Consider the following 19926-nt stretch of genomic DNA (forward strand, 5'->3'; position numbering starts at 1 on the left):
GTTCACGGCTACGAGTTAAACGCGCGGATAATCTCTCATCGGATCACCTTGGACAAAACATGAATTTCACTAAATGGAGGGTCTAATGATGGAGGGACGGAGTCGGGTCACCGCGTGCGTGCTGCTGATGTTCGTCTCCATGGTGACCGCTGATTCACCTGCTGCAGGTAAGTGATGTCATGGTCTGTTCATTTGGCATGAGTGATCAGTCTGCAGCCGGTAACAGGAGTTTATTGTCAAGATGAACGGAATTACGCCTTTTGTGGGAGACGTTTAAAACTGCTGGAACGCAATGCAAAGTTTTGAGGAGAGAGTTAAAACATTTTGGCAAAACTTACAGCACGCGGTCTGCACAAATCATATTTATCCTTGATTAGATATTGGATATTGATTGGAAACCCACACCAACAGCACATGGTTTCATCCATTTTAGGGTTAGTTTATTTTGCCATCATAAATCTGCTCAAATTATACTGTATAGTTAGTTTCATTTTATTATTTGCATATTTAACAAAGTTTCCCCCCTACTGTCAATTATTTAATGATAACAAACCGTAATTTGACCAATGTTTTTGGCTATGTAATTGCTTTAAGTATTTGCTTACAAAATTCAAGTAAATATTTAAGGCCTTATGCTGAATTTTCAACTGTAAGAGACTCATCTTTCAGAATCTGTAGCTCTGAGGTGCATAAAACATTTTTTTTAAACCAAGCTTTAAGGCGTCTTTTAGTCTTTGAAACTCTCATTTCTTAGCCTAGTCTCCTCTAAGGTTTTTGGAAATTATCTTCAAAATGTCCACTTTAGTTGAAAAGCAGACCAGATCCTCTACAGTTTGTCAACATGATGAGGAAAGACTTTGCCTGCGTTGGTTTTAAATTGATTTACATAATCCATGTCACTGACTCAAGCTCGTTGTCTTGAAACCCAAGCAATCCCTTACATTTACAGACAACTGTACTGGATTAATATAATTTTGAATAACAATTTAGGGTAGATTACAAATCGAGCACACTGTCTCTTGCCTGCATGTTGAGGACTTTTGGATCAAAGCGCTCTATGAAGACAAAATAAGAACATAAAACTAGGCTACTGGGGGAAAAAATCATGCAGCTAGATGCCTTTTGTTAGTAGAAAGAAATCTATAGATGGAATTTAATTTATTTATATATTATAGTGCTTTCCCTAGTGCAAACTCATTCATTTTTAAATAAATTGTGTTGATCATTCATTCAAGAAGATTCTTGTAGATCAGTTTTCAGAGTAAACTTGACTGCTATGTGTTTCATCCTATTACCCGTCTGTTCATGCTGAAAATCAATATATTAGGAGCATATAATTGAGTGAAGTGCGCAGCGTGGAGAGTCCATTTATATCCATTTCAGCACATCGCGAGCTGCATAAAAGAAATTATGTGGAATAGTGTTTATTTTCGGTGATACACTTCTTTGATTCTTAAAGGGATAGCTCACCATGAAATAAAGGTTCTGCCATTATTTATTCTCCTACGTGTCAATCCATTCCTGCATGAATTTTTTGTTTTTTGAGGAGCACAAAAGAAGATATTTTTTTATGAACTTTGGAAACAAATCAGATGGAACTATTGGAACAACTTCAATGGTATAGACATTTCTCAAAATACCTTATTTTAGTAGCACAGAAGAAAAAGTCATGCAGTTTTGAAACAGCATGAGATGAGTAAATTCATTTTTGGATGAACAATCCCTTAAAGACAGGACCGTCTCTCATATTTAAACCCATCAAAACGTGGAAACCAGCTGGGTCAGTCTGTTGTGACTATTTATTCAGTCTCGATCGGTCACATTCAGAACCTGAAAGGATCTCATCAGTTCTGTGGCTTCTCTGAAACTCAGACAGAATCCTTCTTCTTGTGATCTGAGAAAGCCAGACATAAGAAACCCTTAAAGGCTAGGGAACGATGGAGAGCATGAGAATCGGGTTAAGTTGGCCCAGCACTTTTTATTTAAAATATGTAGGTAAAACATTTTTTGTCATGGGAGCAGTCTAGTCTAGTTCAATGAGTCAATACAAAGGTTATAATTATGTATGGAGTCAATTACCACCAATACCAGGTCTCGTATATCAGGCACATTTATATGATGCAATATAATTACTACAGCTTATCGTCTCAAATGCTTCCATCATCTGCTAGCTCACAGCTGTTTTAGTCTGACTACATGCATTTTGAAATTGCTCTGCATTTTTATACTTCATCTTGGCACTGTGATGTAGGTCAGACAGTTTTTTCCCCCCACTACATAATGATGGGAGAGGCTAGTCATAATTAACATCAAAGGCATTAAACAGATCTGTGGAGAGCTGACTGTGTGCCTCTCGTGTTCTGAACTTTTGTTGCTGGTTTTGAGCAGAAGCGGTGGTGGGCGGAGCCATCAAACTCCGCCCAAAAATTCTCAGTAAGGTGTGTTAATGACAGTGAGTTAAGATAATTCTTGTGTATAGAAATTATGATTTCTTTTAATTGTGGTTAAATTCCCAGCCCTCTCAAAGGGTGATATAGAGACAGCTTTCCTTGGCATAGTTTTCACAGCCTCGAGTGTTGATTTGACTGGCATCTAAATGATGTGGATGTACTAGGGCTGTGCAATTAATTGAAAAAAAAACGGTTCAATTTCGATTTTGGCCTCCAATGATCATGAAAATACAATAATCGAGATAACATGATTATTGCGCCCCATTCCGCCCCCTTTTTGCAGCGCTGCGCTTTCGTTTCTCCATAAAAACCCAATGTCCCGTGCAAAGCAGTAAAATCATTTTACATGACATTTGCATATTGGGACATGCTTTATTTTTAAAAGTATATTTATTAATGTTTTTAAAAGCGTGAAAGAGAACTTTCGCTGCTAAAAAGTTCGAACACAACGGCCAGGAGGAAAATTTATGTCTGTCTATTTAATGCCGCTCCATTTGAAAGCAGGTGATGGCGATTTTGCGGTAATCACGGAACCAGATTTACTGACTAGATGCGCATGATCATATCGTAAGATATATCGCCCAGCCCTAGGTGTAACCCTACTTGTTATTTTTGTAATTGAAAAGCTCTTTCACAGAATTCACACCGGCTGTCAGAGCCTCCTGAAGAACGTTGTTGAGTTTTTGGGATTCCGTTGAGCTCAGCATAAAACTCCTGGCTAATTACAAGTGTTGCCACTTTTACAAGTGAAACCTTATCTGTGAGGGATGACAATGTGTGCATTCATTATTCATCGCCTCTGGGATTGGGAACAGATCAATGCGCCAGACCCATCAAAAGCCACAGGAGCTGGATGCTGAGGCCACTGGCTGCTGGACAAGCGAACAAAGTCCCATTTAGAAACTGGGACGGTTGGATACCAGTTTCTTTGATGGTGAACCCATGCATTGCCGAGGAGGAGTTTGTGTGTGTTTAAAGGATACTAGTTTAGTTTGGACCATATGCTTGTAGACAAGGTCATTTCCTGTAAAAGGTAACTTCTTGCATATAAAGTAAACATAAGAGTGTCAAATTCAAAGCCATTCAAAGATAATTAATGTTCAATATAATGTTCAGTTATGGTTTCGTGCTTGGTTTGCATCCTGTACAGTAAATATACGATTTTTGTGACTTTTACTGTTTGTTTACATATTTTCTTTCATGTTAATTAGTTGTAATCAAAACAGTTTGTCGGAGTGAAAGTGTGCAGTGCTGTTTCTGCACCATTGTTCTAAGACATCTGCAAGTAATTTGGCCTTTTTTAGGGGTAAAACCCCTTTAACAAGGTAGTTTTCCACAGTCCCTAGATTTTACATTCATAGACCAGTTCTTCTCATTTTATGGCCTTTATTGACGTCAAAAAAATCTAAAAGTCCTAGTACAGTGTTTTTAGCATGCAATCTTGACAGGGTACCCTTCTTCAGCCAGAAAAATGTAAGAAAAAGTAAAGATGATGTCATGAAGAGAAGCAGTCTTGTTTGGTGTTTCACACATTTATTTAGTTTGAATTTTTTAGAGACATCTTAAGTCTTTTCATTGTTTAAAAGTACAGTTTTGTGTAACCAGCTGTTTTTCAATACAATGCAAAGATCACAGCTCAGTGCTGAGCATTATAATTTTTTTATAAATAGTTTTTTTTTTATTAATCAGCATTAACAAGCACAAAAAGCACATTAGATCTATCAGTGTGCTTAGTTTTTTGTTTTGTTTTTTAATTTAAGGAATGGTCTGTATAAATGCATTGTGACAAATACAGTTTAACATTAAAAATTACTCAATGAACTGCATCCCTTTTCTAAATTCCTTAAAAAAAAATTTAAAAAGAGATCGACCATGCAAAATCATGGAAAATGTGATCCATTCGTATCTATCTAATATATATATAAACAAATTTTATAAACATTTCTGACTAATAATGCCACTGCTCTTTCACTATTTACACAAATTGCACTGTTAAACTACCATTTCCAAACCAGAACTTTTTTGTATGCGTGGAAAAGCCTAAAAGCCAAAAAGACTTGTAGTCAACACATATTTCTCAGCATTTGTTCTGTAGAGCACTCATTTGAATTGACACTCAAAGATAAGAGGGCTCTATTTTAGTTTTCAGTCAAAGGAACTGAGTGAGATAGTGCTGGGCTTGCGTCAGCGACATCAAAATTCAATCAGGCCACTTTAGACCACCCATTCAACTGTGACCTCCGCTACAGATCTATATACTGAGTTACATTCATCTAATTCTTTATTGTTTACTGTAGTGCTGCAACGACGACTACAAAAATCCGTCAACGTGCGTGAAATCCGTCGACGCGTCACACTGTTTACATCTCGCTTAATGGCATACTGGGAATGGAGAAAGTTGCATTCTATCACAAAAACGGAGACCACTGTTATCAAAAGTATGGGTATACTTTAAACAGAGGCCAAATAAAATGGCCCTTTGTTCCCTTTGCAAAACCGATATGGTGTATCACGGCAGCACAACTGCGATGCACGAGCACCTCAGAGGAAAACATCCTGGCGCTCTCCGGTGTTACGGTTTAACTGGTTACTTCCTGGTTCAGGTATCTGCTGCAGATGTGATTGAATGACCGCAGCAGATTCGGCGATTCTAAAAGCTCAAACTGATGTGATATTATTAAGTGTCTAATAAACGCAGACTTGCTCATTGCATGATTATGATATTCTTGTAAAGATTACAAGTTATTGGTATGATCACCCGTAGCGGCTGAAGTAAGGATAAAATAAAAAATAAAGTAAGTCTGTGTTGGCGCGGGTTTCAAACACGTGTTAAGCTGCAGTCACACTAGACTTTAAACGTGCGAAACTATTTCGGACGCCGCTGCGAATATGGCCGGGAGCAAGATAAAACGGTCTCTCCTCAGTTATCACAACATGGATTAATATGTGCTTGTACTGTCTTTTGCGACGGCGTCGAAAGCGTCTTATTATATTGTACTCTCTGTATCTCTCTCTATATAAATATATACACCCTAAGCAATAAAAAATTATAAAACGTCCTCATTCAGATGTAACATCTGTTCCTGTTTCCACTGACACTGCGAACCATGCAGCTTCTATTTTATTAAATTTTTATAATCTTTTAAATATGTATTATACAAAATAAGACGCTGCGCTACAGCTTAAGTTATATAGCGCTTCCTTCATTTTTGAATTTCTGTTCAGGGAGGTCACGCAGTGACGTATCGATCTTCTGCTGGTCCCACATCTGCACGTGATGCGAATTCGCAGGTCAGAGTTCACCAAACTTGAACTTTGGAACGCAGTGAAATGCGAAATTTTTCACATGAGCTTGGGTTTCCGGTCCGACGCATTCGCATGCGTATGAATGGAAAGCGCTCGGGCAGTTGCGCCCCTGGGGCGTCTGCCGTTGCTAAGCAACAATGACGTGCTCTCTCCATGAAGACGTGGAAATTCAAGCAAAGGATAAATGGATTTGCAGCACTAAAAATCGCTTGCAGTAGCTCTGCTACTAAATTTATTTCAAAATGGCAATCCATATACAGCTATGATCAGCTGTTCCCTCATCTTAGCTGAGCTTTCAACGTTGTTACGGGAAAGGATGAAGCTGATTAGTTAGTTCTTGTCACATGACCCGCGGTGCGCTTGCGGCATTCTGAAAAGTTGAAATGTTTTTAACTTGATGCGGTGCGGACGCCCCTGTTTTCGCGTGCGCATCGCGACCGCGTCGCTTCCATTATGAGCACGCATACCGCGCGCCTACATTGGAAATAACGATGTTGTGAATATGTGAACGGCCCCTTAAAAGACAGCGCGCCGCGAGACAACAGTCACAAACCACCGAGCTACCCCGAATCAGCTCCAGATCTCTGGAAACCATGCCAAACCATAGCATGGTTTCCATGGTTTCCTGACTACATTTTATGATTTGTGATGCTAAAGAACATTTCATGACGTCTCAGACAACTGTAAATTTGTGGCTACTGTGGTTTAATTATAAACGCTATCGTAAACTCATATTTACCATAGTAAAATTATTTTCTTTGCCTCTTTATTTTTGTATACTGTAAAAACTTCAACCACATTGGTTGAAAATGAATAAAGGTTGAAATATTATATTAGAAGTTGTACTAATACTTTTTTGTAAAGTTATCCAAAGGATTCATTAGCTAATCAAAAAAAAAAACAGTCAGAAAAATAATCATTAGAGTAGTCGACTAATCGAAAAAATAATCGTTAGATTAGTCGACAGAAAAAATAATCGTTAGTTGCAGCTCTACTGTAGTTTAGTCTTATGTGAGGACCTATGTGTGACATTCACCCACATGGCCATTATAATTGACTAATGTGGTCCCAGTGTTGTGAATGTGTTGTGAACTATAGTTGAGGTAACTGTGACAGCATGACAGAAGGCTGACATGGATGCCCAGATTGCACTGGGCTCACATATCTGTACGGTTCAGCACACGTCTGGACCATCTCACTCTGAACAGATGGTTACATCTGAGCACAGTGGCGTTTATGGGGAATTAATTCATCAATGTAAAATTTAATAAAATAGATTAAATCATACATTTCCGAAAACCATTGCAATTTATGGTAGATTCTAGAGTATTGAAAAATCTCATACACTACCAAAAGTTTGGAATAATTACGTTAGTTTTAATGTTTTTGAAATAAATCTCTTATGTTCACCAAGGCTGGATTTATTTGCTTAAAAGTACAGTTAAAACTGTAATATTGTGAAATATGTCAATTTAAAAGGTGCGTTTATTAATTTAATATACTTTTAAACGTCATTTATTCCTGTGATGGAAATGTTGAATGTTTAAAACGCTTAACATTTTTGTGATGCCCCAAACTTTTGAATGGTAGCTTAAGATTAAAATAATGCTATTAATACTTTTATTCAGAAAGGACACATTGAATTTATCAAAAGTAACCGTAAAAACATTTATGAAGTTGCTATTTTTTAAACAGGCCTAGTTGATTTTTCAAATAAATGTTGTTCTTTTGAACTTTCAATTCATTAAATTAGCTTATTTAAAAATAAAAAAAAACATGTAAGAAATTGTTTTCAACATTGATGATAATAATGAAAGTAATGGTAACAACCATTATTACTACTTGAGCACTAAATCAGCATAATATAATTCTTTCTGAAGGATCATGTGACACCAAAGACTGGAGTAATGATGCTGAAAAATTTAGACTCCGCTCTGATTGTTCGATTAGGCAGCTTTGCATCAGAGGAATATATTTCATTTTAAAATATAAAAATAAACTTATTTTAATATTTAACTGTATTGCTGTTTTTATTGTTTTTTGACTGGGAGTGAAGGTCATGGACACTCGTATTGCTATTTTGCTGTTGAAGAATCATGAATACTAAGAGTTTAGTAACAATAATACCATAAAAGCATCATTCTCAACCTTTTACAATCATTATAATTTGCACCATGTTTTACAGAGTTGCTAAAAGCTCTTGCTTGATGGATTTTCGGTGTGAGAGGTGCGTCTCTCTCTCACTCTCTGCTCTCTACAGGAGTCGAAGGGTCCAGAAGTTTACGCAGTGAGTTCAGAACAGCCCCGAGCACGAAGCCCTCACAGTGACACAGTCTTCAGGGCCTCTCCAGTTACAGGCCTGGCCTTCCTGTCTTTCGAAGAAGGCTGAGGGAATAGGAGGGGAACGTGCAGGGAACTTGAGCGTCCTCCAGTGAATTACACAATACGCCAGCTATGGAAAAGTCTGCTTCTCTGGAGACCATCCCAATGTTAGGAGTTAAAGTGTGTCCCCACCTTCCTCATTACATCCCCTCCCCTGTCTCAGAGTTTTTTTTTTTTTTCTTGTTCTCATCTCTCTGGCAGTTTTTTCTGCACCCAGTTTGCACTCAAGTTCAGATCTTTGTCTCAAGTGTATTAACACACAGGAACAAGGTGCGCCATTCAGAAGTGATTTGACAATGCCTTAAATTCCACTTCTAATTCAAATTAAAATTTAACTGTCCTTGAAAACATTGAAAGGTCATGGCTAAAAGATACCCATGTATGTGTGGTCTCTATTAAAAATTCTTATCCTTAATTTAAATTAGTGCTGTCAAACGATTAATCGTGATTAATCACATCCTAAATAAAAGTTTTTGTTTACATAATATGTGTGTGTGTGTGTGTGTACTGTGTATATTTACAATGTATATATAAATACACAAACATGCATGTATATATTTCAGAAAAATATGTTTATATATTCAATATATTGATAACATAAATTATATAAATGTAAATATATACATGTAAATATTTTCAAAATATATACTGTATGTGTGTGTATTTATATATACATAATAAATATACACAGTACACACATTTATAATGTAAACAAAAACTTTTATTTGGGATGCGATTAATAGCCATTAATTGTTTGACAGCACTAATTAAAATATAGTAAAATAATATCTAATTTCTATTATTATATATAATAATATATTTATTATAATAATAATTTTTTTTAAATGCTCATTATTTAACAGTTAAATGTATTCATTAAATTTTTTTAAAAAGTGACATTTTTCATACAATACATTAAAATGATGCCTAAATTCACTTGCGGCTTTTTAAATGATAGCTTTTTAGTTTGATTAGCAAGTAGAATTCATAGTTGAAAATTCCTCTTCAACATTAAATGCAATGTTCTGTGTGGCCAATCAGATTTAAATTTAATCTTGAATTGATAGGGAGCCATTCTTAAATTGTCAGATTCACTGAATGCTGTGCAGGAGAGATGGATTCATCATCAGCAGACATGACCTCAATCTGATCGATGGAAAGAGACAGTGTTAGGTAACACGTCCCAGCCTGATTTTACTCCAAAACACCAGATGTTAAATTCAGGTGAATTTGACTAATAGTACTTTTTCACTTTGGAAAATTGTCTTAGGCTTATGCTTACAATAGCAAGACTGTTTGTGACATGAGGGAAACCACTGGTGTGCTGTGTTTATGCTGTTCCTGCTTATTATTTTTTTTGTCTGTACTTCATAGTAGTTCAGTCAATGGCTGTACATGGGAAACTTCAGTCGTCCCGAGCACTTAGCCGCTGATAAGACAAACAACAGAGCTCTGTTTAGTGTCAGAGGGGCCGATTCTATCCCTCATGTCACTCTCACATTGCTCTTTTTTCATTTAAATGTTGTTTTTTTGGTGGGGGAGGAAAGGAATAGCTTGTTTTATACCGAAAGGATGCATTAAATTGATTAAAAGGGACAGATTCCGGTTTCAAATAAATGCAGTTCTTTTAAATTTTCTCTCCATCAAAAAATCCTGATCAAGGTTTCCACTAAAATATTGAGCAGCAATTGTTTTCAACCTTGAGCACCAGGTCTGCATATTAGAATGATTCCTGAAGGCTCATATGACACTGAAGATTAGAGTAATAATGCTGAAAATTCAGCTTTGTCATTAAAGAAATAAATAAAGGAGTTTTACGTGAAATATTCCTTTTAAAAGTGATGGGGATATAATATCGGATTTCCATTTTAAAATTGGTATTATTCTCAGCTTAAATTGAGATTGTAAGTATACAAAAATATGCAGAAGCACAGACTACAAACAAGACCGTTGAAGAATGCAGTACACAATACCGCATTTTGTAAATGTAATATAAGAGAAACCTCCTGAAATAACAGCGTCTTCCCTCTAGAAAGGCATTCTGAGATACAACCCGAATTCCGGAAAAGTTGGGACGTTTTTTAAATTGTAATAAAATGAAAACTAAAGGAATTTCAAATCACATGAGCCAATATTTTATTCACAATAGAACATAGATAACGTAGAAAATTTTTAAACTGAGAAATTTTACACTTTTATCCACTTAATTAGCTCATTTAAAATTTAATGCCTGCTACAGGTCTCAAAAAAGTTGGCACGGGGGCAACAAATGGCTAAAAAAGCAAGCAGTTTTGAAAAGATTCAGCTGGGAGAACATCTAGTGATTAATTAAGTTAATTGATATCAGGTCTGTAACATGCTTAGCTATAAAAGCTTTGTCTTAGAGAAGCAGAGTCTCTCAGAAGTAAAGATGGGCAGAGGCTCTCCAATCTTTGAAAGACTGGGTAAAAGAATTGTGGAAAACTTTAAAAACAATGTTCCTCAACGTCAAATTGCAAAGGCTTTTCAAATCTCATGATCTACAGTGCATAACATCATCAAAAGATTCAGAGAAACTGGAGAAATCTCTGTGCGTAAGGGACCAGGCCGGAGACCTTTATTGGATGCCCGTGGTCTTCGGGCTCTCAGACGACACTGCATCACTCATCGGCATGATTGTGTCAATGACATTACTAAATGGGCCCAGGAATACTTTCAGAAACCACTGTCGGTAAACACAATCCGCCGTGCCATCAGCAGATGCCAACTAAAGCTCTATCATGCAAAAAGGAAGCCATATGTGAACATGGTCCAGAAGCGCCGTCGTGTCCTGTGGGCCAAGGCTCATTTAAAATGGACTATTTCAAAGTGGAATAGTGTTTTATGGTCAGACGAGTCCAAATTTGACATTCTTGTTGGAAATCACGGACGCCGTGTCCTCCGGGCTAAAGAGGAGGGAGACCTTCCAGCATGTTATCAGCGTTCAGTTCAAAAGCCAGCATCTCTGATGGTATGGGGGTGCATAAGTGCATACGGTATGGGCAGCTTGCATGTTTTGGAAGGCTCTGTGAATGCTGAAAGGTATATAAAGGTTTTAGAGCAACATATGCTTCCCTCCAAACAACGTCTATTTCAGGGAAGGCCTTGTTTATTTCAGCAGGACAATGCAAAACCACATACTGCAGCTATAACAACAGCATGGCTTCGTCGTAGAAGAGTCCGGGTGCTAACCTGGCCTGCCTGCAGTCCAGATCTTTCACCTATAGAGAACATTTGGTGCATCATTAAACGAAAAATACGTCAAAGATGACCACGAACACTTCAGCAGCTGGAAATCTATAAAAGGCAAGAATGGGACCAAATTCCAACAGCAAAACTCCAGCAACTCATAGCCTCAATGCCCAGACGTCTTCAAACTGTTTTGAAAAGAAAAGGAGATGCTACATCATGGTAAACATGCCCCGTCCCAACTATTTTGAGACCTGTAGCAGAAATCAAAATTGAAATGAGCTCATTTTGTGAATAAAATTGCAAACTTTCTCAGTTTAAACATTTGCTATGTTATCTATGTTCTATTGTGAATAAAATATTGGCTCATGTGATTTGAAAGTCTTTTAGTTTTCATTCTATTAAAATTTAAAAAACGTCCCAACTTTTCCGGAATTCGGGTTGTAAAACAAATGTCAGCACAGACTCCGCTCTGATTGTTCGATTAGGCAGCGCACGGGGAGTCTGTGCCAGCGTTAGGCAGAGGCAGTCACGCAATGGGATCAGCTTAAAACAGAAACATGTGTGGGCAAAGGGGCTTGAATTAATACCAAAGACCTTTCCTTTGGCTTTTTTTCTCTCGTTTACCCTTTTTCTCTGGAATAGCAACAACCAGCAAATGAGACTTTCCCTAGAATGAGCCTGGCAAATGGATGGAAATGACATCATGGCGGTGGGGTGGGGGGCTTTGGGGTCTGACTTCTTGTGTGTTTCAAATTAGACTGTGTAGCTCTACCGTAAAAGTTGCAGGTACATCCCATAAATTACTAAGTGTGTTGATGCTGAGCGGTTTAACAAATTAAAGATTGTCATCTACTGGTTTACACAAACCATACTACTTTTATCATAGCACCATCATAGTATTCCTATGGTTTCTTGGACAAAATGCTGCGTTTTTTTTAACCATATTTCCATACTATTGTTTATTCAAAACTTAAAATATATTTTGAATGTTTTTGATATGCTCACAAAGCTGTATTTATTTGATCATAGTACCATTATTGTATAACCATTATTATAATTTAAAATAACTTTTATATATATATATATATACTTTAAAATGTAATTTATTTCTTTGATGCAAAGCTATATTTTCAGCATTATTACTCCAGTCCTCGGTGTCACATGATCCTTCAGAAATCACTCTTATATGCTGATTTGGTGCTCAAAAACATTTCTTATTCTCTATAATCACTGAAAATTGCACTGCTTTATATTTTTTTGAGGAAACTGACACTTTTTTTTTTTAGATTCTTTGACTGATATAAAGTTAAAAAAGGAATCTTTTGTAGCAATGTAAAAGTCTTCACTGTCACGTTTGATCAATTTATTGTGTCCTTGCTAAATAAAAGTAAAATTTGTGCCAAAGTACCATTTTAATGTGATGATAAAGGTACCACGATTTTATCGCACTTTTTTGTGAGTTGACTTACAAAAGTAAGTTTAAAAAACAAGTCTCATTTCTGAAATGATCCTCAAACAGAGTTATTTGTAACGCTATCAAATGAATCGGCCTCACAACATTAGCACTGATTATTTGACAATAAGAGGTTATCATATGTCAAACAGTGTATGTTTATCATATTGTCTGGCTCATTGTTTAGTGTGTTTTCTGGTGAAAAATCATTCAGCGTCTGTGATTGTTAGGCAGATGATCAAATTGTTTTTGGTTTTGTTTGGGATGGGTTTATTAGGTTATTTCTCCCACTTACCACTGGACAGGAGTTTAGGGAGGCCCAAATTACATTTGGGTGTGCTAAACTGAATCATTTATATGGGTTTGATCTCATTTTAAGCCTCCTTGTGGTTTCAGCCTAAGACGTCATCCTTTTCACAAAGACAAAGAGAAAGACAGACAGACAGAAAGACATACTGACATCGAACGTAATCCAGTTTCATTTAATTTTAGATCCCTTTGTGTTTTATTTTGAAAGCATCATGCAGCACACTTCATCTGTTGTTTATAAAGGAAGTCGTCAATCGGTCATAAGTGTTATTTTATTAGCTGCGTGGCCATGAAGAGCTCAAAATAGAGTAGAAGCTCACGGTTTCCTTTTGTGATGATAAGCACCTCACTGTCTCTGTATTTTTTCGTCTCGCTGTTCTTTTGTGTTTGAAAAAAATAGCTTGTATTTTAAACACCTTTTACATGTTTTCCAACAGTTCTAACACCAAGCATCATGCAAACAACAAATTCAGAAGTATTTCCTTTGATAAATGTTAATCAGTTTTTTTTTTCTTGAGCTTTCAGATGAAGTTCTATATTATATACTTCAAATTAAACCATTGTGTTATGTGCACTTAATTTTTTATGTACAATAATCTTTTACTGGCTGGTTTTCGCATAATTTTAAAGGGATACTTCACCCCAAAATGAAAATTTTGTAATTAATCACTTACACCTATATTGTCCCAAACCCGCAAAAATCTTTGTTCGTCTTCGGAACACAATTTAAGATATTTTGGATGAAAACTGGGAGGCTTGTGACTGTCCCATAGTCTGCCAAGTAAAATACACTGTCAAGGTCCAGAAATTACTTTTATGGGTTTGGAATGACAAAGGGGTAAGTGATTAATGACAAAATTTTCATTTTGGGGTGGAGTAACCCTTTAAGGCCTAAGGGCATGTAAGCATACTGTGTTTTGTATTTACTTCCATAAATTAAATAGCATTTATGCAGAAACCTTTACGTAACATAACATGCATAAGGGAGTTTATGCATATAGAAAGTCCATGTTTTTGTGATCCTCATGAGATTATAACACTCAAATAACAGATCTTTGCTATAAGATGTAGTTTTGTGAAATCATGACTACTTTTAATGCTTTGTTTCGTAATAATTCTGGTCTGTTTATATATCCAGAATGTATTTCTGTTGTCACCCTTAATAGGTTCCCTTGGTTGTTGTTTTATTTTAATCTAAGCATTATGCATGAATTGTGTTTTATATTATGCTGTAAATGTCCGCTGGTTTAACTTAAACTTGTAGCAAATATGTTATGCATCACTTTTAAATACTGCCAGTAGTTTTTGTGGATATTAGTCACTATGTGCATTGTTTCACTGACATTTACATTTGCGTCTGACACACATCTCTTGGGTAGATCTCTGTGAAAGCGATAGCTCTAACAATTGCCAGACTGTTCATGCGTTACACGGTTGTGTTTCTGTACCAGGTGGCAAAGGGAGTCATTGCCGCACTGTTGTGTGGAGTCAGGGTATTTCCCCTGCTGCCCGTCTGTCGGGCGAGAGGCTGCCTGCCATTACTCAAGATAAACACTGCTCATTTAGGCTGAAGGTGACCCTCTTACAATTAATTATTGAACTTGTCTTTCAATCAGGATTATTAAGTCACTCCATCATGAATTACTTTATTGTCTTTGCTTGAATGTTACAGTTTCTGTTGGTGCCATTTTACATGATTTAGTTTGATCAGGCTCACTCGAAAAAAGCAAAAACGCAACAAGAACATATTGACAGAGTACTGGTTTCAAATATCATACTGAAAGAAATATAAGTGGACTTCATCATACAGACATCGTATTCTACTAATACATATATTAATCCAGGCATGTTTTTCACATTTGAGGCGTTATAGTATAGTAATTAATTCATTCTTTGAAATGGATCATTTGAACTGATTAATGGAAATGAATCTAAACTTGGTTAGTTAGTTTTGTGTGATGTTCTTATGACAAATGAAGATGGAAGAGATATGTTTTAGCCGTTCCTTGAAGATGTCTAAGGACTCTGTATAAGTTTGGCAGGTCACCAGGAGGGAACGGTTAATGTAAAAGTCTGTGAAAGTGATTTTGTGCCTTTTTGGATGGTACTATAATGCACTGTTCACTTGCAGAATGCAAGCTTTAAGAAGGTAAAGATCCTAAGTCTGATGTAGGGAATTTAGGTAAAGGGGTGCAGAGCAACTGTTATGCAAACATTTGAATGAAAACAAAGGATGTTCATTTTAACCGGTTAAAGGTTAACCGCTAAGAATTTTAACCAATTAATACAATCAGTTAAATGGTTTAAAAAGTCATTTATTTATTTATTTTCAGTAATTTATCAAAATATTTAAAAAGGTTTGCTGCATTGTTAAAATAGGCTACACTACGCATATACATATTTTTGTTTTTTAGAGAAAATAAAAACCTACGTCGCCTATTAATGTGGCAATTAATTATTTCATTCAGAAATAGGCCTAATGCCGATGTGAAATGTTTACAAACATTAAAATAAATTCTGTAAACATAGCTGTGCTATTTTTTGTTCCCCCTCATTCATCAACAAATCCTTTCGATTAACAGTAGCCCATTTAAAAAAGAACAAGAATAAAAAATAGCCTATAAGAAGTTATAGCAACATAAACAACAAGCCAAAACGAATTCAAACAAAACTGAAACAATGGTGGTTCTCTCATTCGACACAATATAAAATGTTTCCATATTCGTGACGTATTTGAATGTCATATTATTATTTATTATAGCCTACTTTACTCGCGTTCCAATATCCACGTCAAACAAAATGTTTTGCATAACATCACGGCGGCACGGTGATAACACTTAACAGCACAGATTTTATTACATATTTAAACTGAGCAGTGTGTTGTTGTTTTTTTCCAAATCTTTGACTGAATTTTATTATGATAATGAACAGGCTGCATTGTCAAAGTAGCAAAGCGTGCATGCGGCGCCAGCGCAATCACTTGACTTTTTTCCTTCTAACAGTAGAAGCAACTTCTCCTTTTATTCATAAAGATAATCGGAATTGTAAAAGGTTTGCCTTTATTTGTGTACATTCACATAAATCAAATCTTTGTGCGTAAAATAAGCCAATAAGCAGAGAAAAATACGATGCTGCTTTCTGATGTCTGTTTCCTTTCGCGCAGCACAAAGATGAACCAAAACTCTGCGTTTTTCATTCATTTTTGTAATTTATTATTCAAGTAAAAATATATTTCTCGTAGAGGCCTATTTATATTGCTATATAAAGTCTAGCTTTAATATGTTTTTCTCTACAGAAGCGATGCAGGTGCATTATGTGATATGAAGACCATGTGAATTTTGGATACATAACATTTGAGCTACTGTATGAAATTAGCAAGATACATTTAAAATGCCATTACCAACACAATTATATTTTGACTTACGACAGAGTCCTCTTTGCTTGTCAATCATAGATGTGTTAAATGACTTCCAGTTGTAGTGTTTTGAAAACTGGGTCAACAATCCATTTTGATTGGCCTAGCACAGAAATGGGTGGTTGTGGCTTTAATGTTTTATTGAATGGCTCCTGAGGGAATAGGGATCTGAGAATAGAAATCTAAATGTCCAAGCACTTATCTGATGAAGTCAGAGGTCAGGCAGTAATCTGTGCCTCTTCTGTCCTGTTCGTTAGCTTTAGTCTTGCTCAGTGACCTGAGAAATGGTGGATCAGCAATTGATGTTTGGATGAGATAGTTGAACACATTAGCATTCACCCGTGTGTCATTTAAACCACTTATTGCCACAGTAAGACTAATTAATGAATCTCTCATCCCTCTCAAAGAGACTCATACATCAAACTGTGGATATTGATGATTCCTGTGAGTTTAAGAGCTTCATCCATCATGCAGCTGAAATGCCATATCATTTTGCACTAGGTTTGTGGTTTATTTAGAGCTGTACATCAATACACTCTTTTGAGTTTACTGAGTTGACAGTGTGCTGTGTCCCAGTTTGCATACTAAATAATAGTAAGCAAGATAACAATTAGTGTGTCCCAAATTCATAATATGTTTTTAAAAATAAAGTAAGGAAAAGTTATCATGATTATAATGGTTTTGTGTGTGTGTGTGTGGCTTTTCAAAAATGTAGATAAATTGGGCTAATATTGTCCTTTTCAACATTTATTTAATGAAAATGATGGTCTTTTTTAAGCTTTTTAACAAGGCTTAAGATTAGTCCATGACTAAAGTGTAAATCTGAGCTGTTTTAACTGAAAGAAACTTACACTAACTTATCTTAAAATATATCAGTGCCAGATCCACGGGGTGCGCGGCTGTGCGCCAGCCTTTTTGAGCACAAAAATAATGTATTGCCGACGGTGCGCGGACGGCCGAAAAATACTTTGGCCTTTAGGCGATTGGCAACCAGACGTTTTTTTGCCTTATTGCATTGGTTTATATGAATGAATTTCTGATGGAAGCTGACTGTCTTCTGAAAAGTTTATGTGGTATAATTTCACAAAGCTTGACAAACATTGTTTTTGCTTCAAATTGGGTTATTATTCAATCAAGTGATGTGTATGATTATTATTATATAACTAAATTATATGAAATGATATTAATGTTATGTATATGAATTATATAACTAAAATTAAATAGCCGTAATTACAGATTTAGGTTAAATAAAGATGTCAGTCTTTATTTTTTTATTTTTAGTAAGCAAATCAAAGAAAAACAATTAACAAATTCTACTGTTTCTAATGTTTTGTATGTTGCTCAAAAACAAAATATATGGTGTCCAGTGGGAATTTTTTTTTTCACCCAGTCATTTAAAAATAACATTTCAGAGCTGTAACAACAAAACCGTGATACCGTGAAACCGTGATATTTTTGCTTAAGGTTATCATACTGTCAAAATCTCATACCGGCCCATGCCTAAACACCAGTAATGTTTTTTCTAAGGCATGTTAATAAAAATTACTTAAATATTCTAATTGAACTATGGCCTAATCCTGGCTTAGTCTAAGCCATGTCTGTGAAACCTGGCCTAATCGTATGAAAGTTTGAGTAATAAGGAATTTAAAGCTACTAAATCTAACTATTACTTTTACATTTAGTCATTTAGCAGATGCTTTTATCCAAATTGACTTACAAATGAGGACAAAACCAACAAAAGAGCAATGATATACAAGTCTGAGTTAGCCTAAAACAGTACGTACACAGTACACACAGTTGTTTTTTTATTATATAATTAAAAGAAAACGGATAACATAGGAAAAAAAAGTTTTAATTTTAATTAGTTCTTTAGTTAATTTTAATTTAGTTTCGTTTTTTTCTGTAGTTTTTTTTAATATTTCTATTTAATATATATTTATTTCCATTTTAGTCATTATAGTACTTTATTTCAACCAAGGCAGCATTTCTTACGTTTTTATTCTGATTTTATATTTTATTTTATTTCAGGTATTTTGGAACAAAATTTTTTTTTTTTTTTTTTTTACATATAGTTTTAGTTTTAATTAAAAACAATGCTGGTGGCACTGATAGCCTCATGGTTAGTGTGCCAACATATACATCGCAACTTTGCTCGCGGTGACCAGAGTGACCAGAGATCCTGATCCCCTCTCTATACCCAATACTATCCGGTCATCTCTCCACTGTCCTGTCTAAATAATAAAGAAATAAAAAGCTCAAAAATATAACTTAAAAATATAAATAAATATCACTGAGTGTCAGTGTTTGTGGTGTCTTTTAGGCAGTACCTACTTTTTCCTCACTGTAATTGTTAAAGTCTAACAACTGTTTCTCTTTATTCTGCTTCATACTCTTTCTCTGTTATTGAGTTGATCATCTGTTTTACACAGCCGCCTGCTTTATAGGGGCTTCAAACACTTGGCGCAGAGCGTTGCGATGAGTAACACAGCCTCATAGACTATCAAAGAACTATTTACTCTGAAGAAGCCCAAACACAGAGCATACTGACCTGATTAATGTAGAATAAGATGTTTCTTTTGCACAATGTTGTTGTCTTATTTATATTTGATAAAAAATTCTATCACATAATCGATGCCAAAAACCATTTCTCTCTTCCTTATTCATCTTCTTTAAAGTGGTCAGAGGACTTGGCTGAGGCTGTGGAACTTTCTCTAACGCTGTTTCTTTTGATGACAGAGCCAGTTTATATGAAGACGTGTTCTCCCTGACATCCATGTGTTATTTTCTTTTTTTTGTGGAGTCTAAATATAAAATTGTGGGTCTGTATGAAGTCCATGTGTTGGGGGAGATTCTTCAGAAGGCTGAGTGATGTCAGTTATTGCTGAGTCACAAATCCTTCTGGCTTATGCTTTGAATCTGGGGGATTGTTATTTCTGTGAATCATATTCAAGTTATGAGTTTTATAACGGTGTCTACATGTGTAATCTCTTTTGAACCTTGAGCTGCACTGAATGTTATTTGGCAAAAAAAGGTAGCATGAACGAAGCATTAAAAAGGTATAAAGGACCCTTTTTTATGTTAAAAGTTGAGTATCTTCTGTGTTTTGGTTTATTCAGCTTCTATGATTTTGAAATCAGCAAGTCACAGTTCATTGTAATTTCTGTTTGAAAACAGAAAACAGTTTTATCTTTCATGTTTTATGGTTGGCTTGTAAATAATGCCACCTTGCTAATCCTCCTAATATGATCTTAAATTGATACCTGGGTCAAGATATATTATGTGGATGGTTTGAGAGAATAGCGTTTTGTGTTTAGCATAGCACTAAAACCCACAACTGTTAGAAATGTTATGTTATATGACACAATCAGGTGTGTATTGATGTAAACCCACACTATATGTGA

At 35.7% G+C, this 19926-nt stretch overlaps 1 protein-coding gene across 2 annotated transcripts in view; it reads left to right on the top strand.

Annotated features, from left to right (window-relative positions):
- Positions 1-19926, top strand: part of LOC132101650 (UPF0606 protein KIAA1549-like) — a 50657-nt gene that overhangs the window by 1668 nt on the left and 29063 nt on the right. For both annotated transcript variants that reach the window (XM_059506746.1, XM_059506749.1), the window contains exon 2: positions 2-167. In XM_059506746.1, coding sequence (XP_059362729.1) covers positions 74-167 — 94 coding nt within the window. In that variant the 5' untranslated portion in view covers positions 2-73. The remainder of the gene's footprint in view (position 1; positions 168-19926) is intronic.

This window comes from Carassius carassius, chromosome 23 (assembly GCF_963082965.1).
Source record: "Carassius carassius chromosome 23, fCarCar2.1, whole genome shotgun sequence".
In the NCBI taxonomy this organism is placed as follows: Eukaryota; Metazoa; Chordata; class Actinopteri; order Cypriniformes; family Cyprinidae; genus Carassius; species Carassius carassius.